The sequence below is a fragment of the Dreissena polymorpha genome, chromosome 13 (genome assembly GCF_020536995.1).
Source record: "Dreissena polymorpha isolate Duluth1 chromosome 13, UMN_Dpol_1.0, whole genome shotgun sequence".
NCBI classification, from domain to species: Eukaryota; Metazoa; Mollusca; class Bivalvia; order Myida; family Dreissenidae; genus Dreissena; species Dreissena polymorpha.
The window spans coordinates 38,117,435-38,130,680 of record NC_068367.1 but is presented as its reverse complement, the minus strand read 5'-3'; the positions used below and the strand labels follow the sequence as shown (position 1 = coordinate 38,130,680).

The 13,246-nt window shown below is 34.1% G+C and overlaps 1 protein-coding gene across 4 annotated transcripts; it reads left to right on the top strand.

Moving 5' to 3' along the window:
• The first annotated feature begins 2,800 nt into the window (after nucleotides 1-2,800).
• LOC127856020 (uncharacterized) lies at nucleotides 2,801-12,269 on the top strand. Of its 4 annotated transcripts, XM_052391987.1 has the most exons (8): nucleotides 2,801-2,922; nucleotides 6,768-6,864; nucleotides 7,961-8,076; nucleotides 8,228-8,263; nucleotides 8,507-8,686; nucleotides 9,791-9,970; nucleotides 10,254-10,436; nucleotides 10,603-12,269. In XM_052391987.1, the coding sequence occupies exons 1-8, from the start codon at nucleotides 2,907-2,909 to the stop codon at nucleotides 11,031-11,033; spliced, it is 1,239 nt and encodes a 412-aa protein (XP_052247947.1). In that variant the 5' UTR covers nucleotides 2,801-2,906; the 3' UTR covers nucleotides 11,034-12,269. The 4 variants fall into 4 exon arrangements, with proteins under 4 accessions (XP_052247947.1, XP_052247948.1, XP_052247949.1 ...); XM_052391988.1 differs by lacking the exon at nucleotides 8,507-8,686; XM_052391989.1 differs by lacking the exons at nucleotides 8,228-8,263; nucleotides 8,507-8,686.
• Nucleotides 12,270-13,246: the final 977 nt, after the last annotated feature.

The following is a 13,246-nucleotide window of genomic DNA, read 5'->3' as shown; positions in this document are numbered from 1 at the left end:
TCCCCGGTGAATGAGGCTATGTTCAGTTCTGTGTTTATTTTCCGAGCAACCTGTTCATTCCATTTTTCTTCGTTCCCAATAACCTCACTCTCACACACGTTTGCCGTACATTGTCCGTCATGATTGGGACAATCTTCTGCAATTCCTCTGTTACGAAGGCGACTGGTAAACCATGCATTATTTGTTAGCGATGTGAACACCAATGATCCGTTTGGGCCGGGTGTTGTTTTCGCACATGGTTGTCACCGCAATCGTTCCAACTTAGAATGGCGTGTATCCAGAGTTGAACAGTGGGTTATTGTAACATGTGTCACCCTCCACATTTACTTTGGTCTCATATTTTTAACCCACATAGCCTTTTGTCCTGCTTAATCCTGTTCCTTATGTCATGCATGTCCTTCTCATTGAGGGCTGCCATAGCCTCAGACACACTACAGGCAGCCCGATTCATCGCGGATACATTTGGGGTGCAATATTAGCGTGTGCCAGAATGCGACTCATGCCAGTATTGGATATGGGAGTGGTCATTAGACCTGTTTGTAAACCGACATTGATTTTGGCAGGTTTTCTGCCCCGCTTACCAGTTTCCAACTCCTCATACAGCTTATAGTATATGCTAACATACGAGCATGAGACACATTTAAGCCGTTCAATAGAGCCAAATCCCTAGTTCCGCGAGTTTTCCGTGTCAATCATGAGAAAGCCATGGCATGACGTCTCTTCCAGGTGCTTCCTTATCTCCTTATTGAACATGATACATAGTCCCTGGGGCCTATACAATTATATTTGTTAATAGGTTAGGATGAACCTTGTCTGACTCCGGGTTTGTGTACTCCTCAATCCGACTCCGTGTCTTGGTCCGTGGCCTCAGTGGTGAAGCGCTTGTGGGCGATCAATCAACGTCATGGAAGGTCAACACTTAATCAAGCTGGGAAATTCGATCCTGATAGTCATCCTCAATGCTGCACAACAGAGGAATCATACCCAAATGACTTTCCCATCATGACATTAGTGAGGCCCTTCGCATAGGAATTGCTTAGCAAACATGCTTTTTTTTCTTGGAGACTCTGGGCATGTTTGCTACAATTTAAGCTTGCACCACTGGGTTTCAGAGAGAACACTGAATAAATTGTAGCCAACATGACTTATATATAGGAAAGAGACTGTCTGGAGGTGCGACAAATATCTCAGTGCATGAGAGCTGTAGAAGAAGCAATTAGCGCCTTTTTAAGTGTGAATTTTAGGTAGCAGGCTTGTTTTTGGCTTTAAAGCTGCAAATTATGCCTTTCTTCATCATTCCATTCATTCTTTTGATTGCAGTTTGTATGTTTTGATTTTCAGTGAAGCTGTTAATAGAAATTTTCTTGAAAAAACATGATTTTATAAGCTGTAAGTGAGTTTTTCATTGAAAAAAATAGCTTAAAATAAAATGATCGCTTTTTTTCATCAAGAAAAGAGATCTGATTCACAATGAATACATTTATTTGGGCCTCTTGCCGATGTATTGGTTGATGACGCATGCAGTGGTACCAGTTGTTGCCATTAAAGTAACGCGAAACAATTATTGGGGACAAACAATCAGCTATAAGGATTTAGACTGAAAATCATGCATTTTGACTTGGCCGCGCCCAATTTAGTCACCGCTTTCAGTCGCCATTTTAAGGCCTTTACGCCCATTCGAATGATGTATAATTGCACATGCATTGTGGAAATGGTCTAAATCTTATGTGGATAAAGTTTGAAGTAGATAGGACAAAGCTAAGTACCCTTTAAGGTTACATGACACTAAATCATTCGAAAGTAGTGCCTATTTGTTAAGAGTTCCTTTTCTCTTCTTAAATAAAAGTCATTTAGCAATGTCAGACATGTCTTTTGTGGTTATTTCTAATATCCTGTATGTGTCTGGGGTACTTTGTTGCCTTGGATTGGAAGCTCACTTAAAAGATAAACGTTTGGGGTGTGTTTTCTGTTGTATGGGGTTTTGTTGAAATAAGGCTTCCGAAACACTATGTTCTACGGTGGATGAGTTCGACAGCGATTTACTTTCTTAGAAGTTGCAAAACGGTATGTTTTTAATATCAATTATTGGAAGAGGACAGATCCATCTTTAAAATGAAAACATGTTCGGAAAAATTGATGCGTCGAAAAGGCAAGAAAAATTCTTTGAAAGTTGTCAGTATCATAATGAGACCCTATGGGAATCGGAATTAGTGTTTTATAACCTTAAGTATCCGGTATTGTAAAGGCAAATGGTCACTTTCCATTAAGTTAAATAAAAGGTTTACGGCTGTTAACTATACTTTCTCTCCTGAATGTGTTTCTGTATTTCTTCATTCCTATATTTAGACTTCAGACTTTGGCTTATATTCTAAGGTATCTAATATAAAAGAAACAGCACATTTTTCTTGAAATCAATCCGTCGACTGAGAATTTAAGACGACAACCAACACACATATATCGTTTTCCGACATACTCCATGGAATACACACTTTAAACAACGATTATCCAAATTATTCAAAGGACCATAAGTTTTAAAGACGTTAGTAGAACGATTTTTTGACTTTCACGACAGCTCGCTATTACGATTTCTTTCCTTGTATACGGTAAAACTTGATACACTAAATTGGCTGATAAATTATCGGTTACCGGTATTTACGTATGATCATGTAAAATTAGAAATATTCAAGATGATTCAGTTTACAACGAGAGCTAGTCCTAAACAAATATAGTTTTACCTTCTTAATTATGACAGATTAAAGTGTTACCTAATAGATCACTTTCTCTTTAAATGCGCCTTTAAATATCTCGAAATGTACTTATGAACTGCTTATATATATTAATGAACACGGGTAAAGACCAGTATAACTAGATAACGGAAACCAAAGAGAGTTTAATCTTTATTAATTATGGCTTTAAGAAACTGTAAGTTAATTAGCTATAACTTATTTTACTTTTAATATATTTATTCTCTTGAAAACATATGTGACTATACTTGTTAATGAAATTTAATAACAATTTTTGTATTTTTCTTTTCATAAATATATTGAATTATTAAGGCAAACAAAACGGCTGACATTAAAGGAGTATCTGTTGATAACCATTGTTTAACCCATTTATGCCTAGCGTCTAGAAAAACGGCCATGCCAAACAGCCTAGACCCAGATGAGACGCCGCATGACGCGGCGTCTTATCAGGGTCTGCGCTGTTTGCTAAAAGGAATTTCCGTAAGAAATATTCTAAATATAGAAATAAATATACTAGATAACCCTAATTTTGGAAATCAATTGATCCAATTTAGAAGGATGGAAGAGTCCACTAGGCATAAATGGGTTAAAATTCTTCGCATATAAAACTATTATCAATACAAATATTGTGTATGGAATGTATACAACCATATTGAATATTCCATTCATTAAAAAAGATTTGTGATTATTATGTGTTATGCTTAAAGCCACACACCTTGAAATGAAATACATGGCATAGTAAATTTAAGTACAAATAAGAAACATATTTTATCTATGCCAATAAGCAATATATCTGGTGGTTACAAGACAGAAATCCGTCTTTTTTGCGCTTTAAAACTTAAAAATAATCGCGTTTGTCGAAATGGACGTATACGTCTAGAAATCCTACTTTCGGTATTAAAAGCGGTACCGTTTGAAAAATAATAAAATAACTGACTTGCTATCTAGACTATAGATTTAATTTTATCTATTTCAATTATAATACATCTGGTGGTTACACTGTAGAAATCCTTCTTTTTTGCGCTTTAAAACGTAAAAATAATTGCGTTTGTCGAAATACTGGTATACGTATACGTATAGAAATCCTACTTTCGGTTTTAAAATTAAAACAAAATTATAAATTACTTGCAAAGTAGGCTATAGATTTAATGATAATTTTGCACAATTTCAAATTGCATCTATATGTATTGATTAACATGTATTTCATTTCAAGGTGTGTGGCTTTAACGCTCGGAAAAAATGTTTGCGATTGTTTACACACAAACACAAAACGTTTTCAGTGCCTTACCAAAGTTTACGTGCAGGAAATAATGTAAAATATCGGAAAATAGTTGAGCATATGTCAACTTTATACTTATTTTTATTTGTGAAACTTTAATTCACGGATATTTGGTTAAATGAAACTAACGAGTGTTAATGCACTACTGAATAGAAGCATATATAGATGATTTCTAAAATGGCGAATGAAATTTACACAATTTGTCTTCAAACGTTTATCGCTTTATCGATAACTGTATATGAAAACTGGACTTAATTTACCGTTTTTGAACCATACAAATAAGGTTTTGATCATTCAAGTGAATAAACTGTTAAAAATCAGGTTTTATCTTGACCTAACATTTTAATTAAATGGGTTCCCAGTTGTGTTGGGCTTTATATCATACCCAGGATCTCATTCAGTTCTATTCTAAACTTTATTATCGGGTAAGATATTGGGTGGTTAACCGAATGGAATCCTCCGCTTTAGAACGATAATGATCTAGTCACGGGTGTTTAAGTGTAATGATTTTTTTATTGTCTTTTATATCTATAGAAATGTTATGAAAGACTCCTTTGTGTTTTTTAAGTATAGATTAAGAGTTGCTTTACGTGTTGATAACTCGCATGAATACACTGTCAAAATAAGTGTTCACGTTTACATGTACTTATGTTTTTTCAATAAATGGGTTCCCAGTTGGCTTTATATCATGCACAGGATTCCATTCAGTTCTATTTTAAAGCCACAAACCTTGAAATGAAATACATGTTAATCAATACATATAAATGCAATTTGAAACTTTGCAAAATCGTCATTAAATCTAAAGCCTAGTTAGCAAGTAATTTATTATTTTTCCAACGGTACCGCTTTTAAACCCGAAAGTAGAATTTCTATACGTATACGCCCATTTCGACAAACGCGATTGTTTTTTAGTTTTAAAGCGCAAAAAAGACGGATTTCTACCTTGTAGCCACCAGATATATTCTAATTGGCACAGATAAAATTGAATCTATAGCCTAGTTAGCAAGTAATTTATTATTTTTCAAACGGTACCGCTTTTAAAACCCCAAGTAGGATTTCTAGACGTATACGTCCATTGCGAAAAAAAAGCGATTATTTTTTAGTTTTAAAGCTCAAAAATGACGGATTTTTACATTGTAACCACCAGATATATTCTAATTGGCATAGATAAAACTAATTATATAGCCTAGTTAGCAAGTTATTTATTATTTTTCAAACGGTACAGCTTTTAAACCGAAAGTAGGATTTCTAGACGTAAACGTCCATTTAGACAAACGCGATTATTTTAAAGTTTTAAAGCGCAAAAAAGCCGAATTTCTACCTTGTTACCACCAGATATATTCTAATTGGCATAAATAAAATATGTTTCTTATTTATACTTTAATTTACTATGTCAAATAAGGTGTGTGGCTATATCGGTTTAGATAGCGGGTGGATAACCGATGGGATCCTCCGCGTTAGAGTGATTTTAATCTAGTCACGGGTGTTTATGTCTACCGAAATATGATTTGTTGTTTTCATTTATAGATAAAATAAGCGTCGCATTTGTGTTGAACATGTATACATTTAGAGTTGTTATTCTCTGTGTGTACATGTACGTGTATTACGGGTTGTCACACAGTTGAGCTGATCGATATTAAGACTTATAAAACAGCAACATGTGTGTTAAATTTATTATGTCCTGTGTAAGCAACACACGAATCGAATGAAGTCAAATTCAAATAGTTTAATGTAAGTTAAACGAATTGAGTATTACCCTAACAATGCGTTTACACAGAGTCAAATGCCAAACGTACTCCTCGAGTGATAAAGGCATAATGTGAGTCGTGTCATGCGTAGCTCCAGAAAAGCATGCGCATTTACGCAATCTGGTCTGGTGATATCCAGTCCACTGAGCCCACAAAACCTTGCGTAACCTAAAAGCGGGCATGGTAGGTCCTGACAAGACTGCGGAAATAAATAGTTCCTACAGTCGTACCAATCAAATTGTGGTACTGTATTCGCTGGTCTGGAGCTCCTTTGTCCGCATATGACTCAGGGGCCCGTTTTATCAAAGATCGTACGACATTCTCACCTTACGATGCAATTTTCGAAGCGTCATAAATACTTAACCGTCACATTTATAATTACTTTTGTTGAACATTTCCATTCATGTTCAAAGAAACTGTCAAATATCCTTTATATTTGAAACATACAAGTCATAATCACGTAAATTTTAAAATTACAAAATTCAATCGTAAATTAACATTTTCGTACGATCTTTGATAAGACGGACCCCAGAACCTTTTTTCTAATGACGGGGCTCATTAACCATGAAGATGATTTAATTACAAGTGTATCATACACGTTGTTTACCAATCCAAATTATATTTGCGATTCATTTTTAAATCAGGTCACACTACGCCGTCAACTAAAATGACTATGTGTCCAATTAGTGATATTGTATGATGTCTTGTGCGTATTGATGTAGTGACTGTTGAATTGGAAAACGGTGTTTCCACTAGAAATTTATTATAATGATTATAATAAGAAACAAATTAAACTTGCGTTTCTTTAGTAAGATGTTGTATGTGCTCAATCGGCCTTCGTAAAAATTGAAAATATATGCAAACTCCTACTTTGATATGAAAGGAGTCTTTTCAAATTGAAAAGGAACTAAATAATAACAGTTTATCAAAACCTCATGCATATAGGAACATAGTTTTTTTATCTAATATTTACATATTTTGTTTATATTTGAAAAGGTGTTTTCGGAGTCCTTATATGTTGTTGCTTGGTGGGGAGTTGTACGGCCAACACATACGCTGAGCCCTACAGTTGCTATGTGGATGTGTGCAACGAGTAAGTACACAAATACCTTAAATAATACTTCTCGGTTTATACCTTTTCTCAATATAATTTTTTAATAAACATTGTTGCATACGCAAATGTATAATTATTAAGTGTTATAAGTAATTATATGTTGCACATAATAATGCAATTTGATGTTATGCATCGACCTCGGACTACACAATATTAAACACACAAAAAAATTCACTTTAAAAAGAAACACCACTAGTTCACTCTTCAGTCAAAACAATACAATCAAAAACCTGTTTTGGAAAAGTAATCTAGACATAATAGTTTAATTGTTAATAATAAAACAATACGTGTGTTATTCACATGTCTATCGAGTTGTTTCCCATAATTTAAAATTAGTTTTGAAAAAAACATATTTTAATTAAAGTGAAGTTAATAGCTAGTTATGGTCGGTGTATTGAACATACAGAAAATGATTCTTATAATTCTCAATTTTTTCATGATGGATTTAATTTGATATTTGCGTACTTTTAAGATGAAGCATGTTTTTTTTTTTAAACAATTTACCTTAAATGAAACTAGTTGGCTAAGCTTATTTGTTGAGCTGAAGATTGACATGCGCAACCAGCTTTTGTAATTTGGCCTTTTACAACCTTGCTTCGGATTCTTCGTTGATTGCTCGACGATTCATCTGAATGTAAACACTACATGATGTTATGTTTCTTAAGCTTGTTGATAAAGAGGAGATGTAGTTGATACTCGTTTTGGATTCATTTAATCGTGCCTCAGAATGTGTTGCGCTGGTGTGTATATAGGCAATACAATTTTTTTATTTCGTTTTAATTTATAGTTAATTACTATGAAGATAACTTGTATGCACAATTAAATTATACATAATTACTTCTGGGCCATGTGTGAGGTTTGGGGCTCCTTAAAACCAGTTTAAACCACTCGTGTGTTTGCATTGACCGTTCTAAGTCGGTGACCCCAGTTATGATCAATGTTGTGCGTTCGTTATATACATGTCAGTTTTGTGTTTTAAATTTGTGTTTTTCACTGTTTGACATACGTAAAGGACTGTACAATAAGGAAGTCCACTCCTTTGGGTGCAGCTGTTCTATTTGTATTTGTGTTTAAGGGGCTCTGACGCGCAGTTCTGTGACGAAGTCATAAGGCACTGTCGTTTGTGTGATGAAGTGAGGGACGACTGTTTTTCAAGACTGCAAACTTGTAACTGCTCACAATTCTGTTCCGGTAACTATACATGTTTATTTACCTTAAGTCATCGCTTAAATGCAGAAACGATACATTAATGCAAGTCCACACTGCGATACATTTAATTGTATGTATTGATTTTAAATTCCTATCTTTCATAATATTCTTCCTATTTCTGATTTCTTTTCAGAACATAAGTTAAGACTGGACATAGAAAAGCTTCGAGGTACTGCATAACGTTTTATAGCGTTTATTTGATGAATGGGAAACTGTAATTTTATTAATTTAATTTACATATTATTTTGCAATTTCATTGACTTATCAATCAGTTCGAATAATTAATGGGAATACAACGGTCAAACGTCCAGCAGGCTACATGGCTACAATTCCTAGCTTATCGAATTCCTAAACGAACTTTTTATCAAATCTCAACGTGCGACCAACATTACGGTGGTGACACATGTTGCAGTTGGGGGATGCCAGGTACCTTCTCCGCCACAACATGGCCGGTATACTGTCAATACCACCACAGTACCACTCGGAGCTACGTTGGCAGTCGTTTGCGAAGCAGAATATACTGTTCGAAACGAACACCCTATGAGATGTAGTAATTTCTCGACGTGGACTGGACGTCCGACGACGTGTGAAGGTTACCTCTTAATTAATAGTTAATGATTTACACTGTTCATGACTGTAATGCAAACGATGAACACTATATATCGTAAAATAATGTAAGTTTTACATGTCATTTGTGATAATTGGTAAGATCAGTTTTCGATAAGCGTGTCAACCTAAAGAATTAGAACAAACACACGAACATATAAAGTAATCGTTAACCACGTTACTTTTCATCTCAAAATAGATTAAAAAAAACTTATTGATTTTATTTATAAATGGGAAGCTGTTATAACATTATTTTACTTTACATAATCTTTTTGCCTAACATGCAATTTCATACGCATATCAGTTTCGAATTATTATGACTATTGTAATATAATGGTCAAACACCAATACAGCTACATGACAACCATGCCTAGATTACCGAATTTTTTAACGCACGTCTATCAAATCTCAACGTGCGACCAACATTACGGTGGTGACACATGTTGCAGTTGGGGGATGCCAGGTACCTTCTCCGCCACAACATGGCCGGTAAAATGTCAATACCACCACAGTACCACTCGGAGCTACGTTGACAGTCATTTGCGATGCAGAATATTCTATTCGGAACGAACACCCTATGAGATGTAGTAATTTCTCGACGTGGACTGGACGTTCGACGACGTGTGAAGGTTACCTCTTAATTAATAGTTAATGATTTACACTGCTCATGACTGTAATGCAAACGATGAACACTATATCGTAAAATAATGTAAGTTTTACAAGTCATTTGTGATAATTTGTAAGATCAGTTTTCGATAAGCGTGTCAACCTAAAGAATTAGAACAAACACACGAACATATAAAGTAATCGTTAACCACGTTACTTTTCATCTCAAAATAGATTAAAAAAAACTTATTGATTTTATTTATAAATGGGAAGCTGTTATAACATTATTTTACTTTACATAATCTTTTTGCCTAACATGCAATTTCATACGCATATCAGTTTCGAATTATTATGACTATTGTAATATAATGATCAAACATCAATAAAGCTACATGACTACCATGCCTAGATTACCGAATCTTTTAACGCACGTCTATCAAATCTCAACGTGCGACCAACATTACGGTGGTGGCACATGTTGCAGTTTGGGGATGCCAGGTACCTTCTCCGCCTGAACATGGTCGGTATACTGTCAATACCATCACAGTACCACTCGGAGCTACGTTGACAGTCATTTGCGATGCAGAATATACTGTTCGAAACGAACACCCTATGAGATGTAGTAATTTCTCGACGTGGACTGGATGTCCGACGACGTGTGAAGGTTACCTCTTAAAATGTCATTAATAGTTAATGATTTACACTGCTCATGACTGTAATGCAAACGATGAACACTATATATCGTAAAATAATGTTAGTTTTTACATGTCACTTGTGATAATTTGTAAGTTCAGTTTTCGATCAGCGTGTCAACTTAAGAATATGAACAAACACACGAACGTTTAAAAGTGATCGTTTACCACAAAAATCTCTTCTTACAACAGAATTTCACAACTAATTGATTTTTTATGCTGTTATACTATTTTGATATTTACTCTTTTTTTTAGGGTCGCAAACCGATTGGCAAACGAGGGCTCTAATTGCTGTTGTTGTTATTCTATGCATATCCCTTGTTATGAATATAACATGCTTGGTGCAAAAGTACCGAAACAAATGTTTGTTTAAACGAGAGAAAAAAAGAAGTCAAGCTAATAACGAGCACCAACCACTAATGGGTCGCAACAAAATAGGTAAAATTGATGTTTTCTTCTTGATGTCATTCTTTTGCTTATTTCTTTGGAATTCTTTAGTAATATTATTTAGTATGGTTTGACATCTTAACAATGTTTATCTATGCTATTCTACAAAAATACACAGAGTATTATCATGGTGTTTTATTTTATTTACATACAAAAGAATCACAGACTGACATAAACACAGCTCTACCGTCAGCGCCTCCAATGCAATACGGAATTGATGTAGAAGGTAGTTTGAACAACGGCAATTGCAGACACGATACGAACACAGCTACAAACCCTGATAAAGGCCATATTTCATATACATGTATCAACAGTGAAGACGAAACTAGCGGAATAAAGAATAGTTCAAATGCATCTGATGGAAAAATGTTATTTCAAATTTATGTAATAACGGGCACCCCTGAACCAACGAATCAATCTCCGAAGGAACCAGATGGTGTGGCAAAACAACCAGATAACTTTTCCGTCGCCGATCAGCCGGACTCAAAGATTATAACAAAGTCAATGGGAGGCAGTATACCTGATGCTTCACCAAAAGGCCCAGTGGTTCAACCAGAAGGTGAAGGACTCGGATCGTGGGACCCTTAATCATGGTGACATTATAATCGGTCTTTTGTGCAAAACGTTCAATCAAATTTGAACTGTAAATGACTCAACACACAAAGCTTCAATTGCACAATCATTTATACTAATTTATTTTAAAATGATCGTGTTGAACGCGTGAAACCGTGCCAAATAAGCAATCATTCCTTTATTAATGTTGATGATATATAAATGATGCAAAATACTGTTATAATTCGTATCAATCCCTGAAGAAACAAGACGGTGTGGCTAAACAACCAGATAACTTTTATCATGCCGTCTCCGATCAGACGGAATCAAGGTATATAACAAAGTTAATGGGAGGCAGTATACCTTATGCTTCAACAAAAGGTCCTGTGACCCAGCCAGTAGATAAAGGATTCGAATCGTGGCGAAATTGATCTCATTGATATTCGAATCAGTGTTTTGTGCACAACGTTAAATAAAATTTTAACTGTAAATGACTGCAACCACAAAGTTTTGATAAAATAATGTTTTTGTATTAATACGTTTTAAAAATGTTGTATCGTTTAACTCATACAACTGTACAAAATGAACAAGCTTTAATTCATCACATAAAAACAGTTAAGTATCAAATTTAATACGCACATTTCAGCAGACATACATACACATAAATTATTGTAGTTCCTTCATTATTTGTTCAAAACAGTGCTACGTTTGCTTGTTTTCACATTATTGACATTGGATTTCACGTGAAATCGTTGTTTACTTACCGATGCTTCATTTAAAGGTGCCTACTGAGCTTTCATGTTGCTTTCATATATTATTGGAAGAAGCTTTATTGCTGTTTATCGGTTATTTTTTAGAAATTGTAAGTGCATTGACAACTCGAATTTTGGTAACGGAGCCAATCTTTTGAATTTGAATACTTATATGTTTATTTTTGTTTATTACAGTCTTTGTTTTTGTTTTTTTTATTAATTATTTGTTCATTATATTGTTTGCCTTGAAATGAATTGCTTAACGGGCCTGTATTTCTATATTTAATCGATTGATGTAACTAATGTTTTTTTTCAACCAAACAAATTGTATGAAAACGAATTTTTCTTTATTAACTATCAACATGACTTTGTATTAGGAATTATAATAGTTGATGAGATGACGTCAAACACGGTAAAACAATGTTTGTTATAAGCTGAACAATCATATGTAAATAAAGTCATATGTAAATGTTTTTGTTTTTAAAATGTATTTTGACTATTAATAAATTGCACTTATTAAGTCAAAGATGTTTAACATAACATATGAATTGAGATTGTTCACACACTGTGTGTGCAGACCTTTATTTAGAAGATTGTCGTTAGAAGTCTTGCATTACCATTTTAACCATGTGACCCCGTAAGTAATGTTAGCATGTTGTTTTCTTTTATTTAAATGATCATTTATTGGTAACATGACGAAAGAACATCATCTTATATATGATTTTAATCGACGCAACTACAAGCCAGTTTGTGATTGCTGGTTTGCTATGACCTACTAATTCTCTTTCCACTTGATGCGCGGAGTAAATATAATACAAAATGTACATGCTTTTACATGCAGTTGAATACGTGTATTTCTATGGACACAGCGCTTCTGAATCAGTTGCTTATACACAAAAGACATAAGCAACTATGGCAATAGTGGTGACTAGAACAATAGTATTGTTAAAGTATTGTGTCAACCACGAATGACGAAAAAAGAAAAGTTCTAAAATACCGTAATTTTTACAATTATTAGTTTATATGGATTAAAATATCGCGACTGGTATATAACATTACTTGAAAAAGGTTGTTTTTTTATTTTCACTTTATTTTTGTATTTATTTAATTTTACTGGGTATGCATACCAGGTAACTACCAGTTAACTATGAATAACGAAAGTAGATTGATCATCATCGTCACGTGGTAAACCCAGGAATGCAAATTATGCATGCGTAGTGAATTGTATATATTTTATATATAAAATGATCAATCTACTTGCGATATTTATAGTGTGTATATCGTTATGTCACCTATTGTACTTTCGATTTCAAATCGAAAATCTTATTACCGAATATACTGAAAATATAACTTTTTTCAAGTAATGTAATATACCACTCGTGATGTTTTAATCAATATAAACTAATAATTGTAAAAATACGGTATTTTAGAACTTTTTTTTCTTCGTCATTCGTGGTTTATAGTCCCTTTAAATGATGAATACTTAACAAACTTAAA

What these genes read in the sequence shown, in the direction of transcription:
- LOC127856020 (XM_052391987.1), top strand. An exon ending in TATGTGGATGTGTGCAACGA is followed by an intron (nt 6,865 to 7,960) that starts GTAAGTACACAA and finishes TTTGTGTTTAAG; the next exon opens with GGGCTCTGACGCGCAGTTCT. An exon ending in ACGTCCGACGACGTGTGAAG is followed by an intron (nt 8,687 to 9,790) that starts GTTACCTCTTAA and finishes CACATGTTGCAG; the next exon opens with TTTGGGGATGCCAGGTACCT.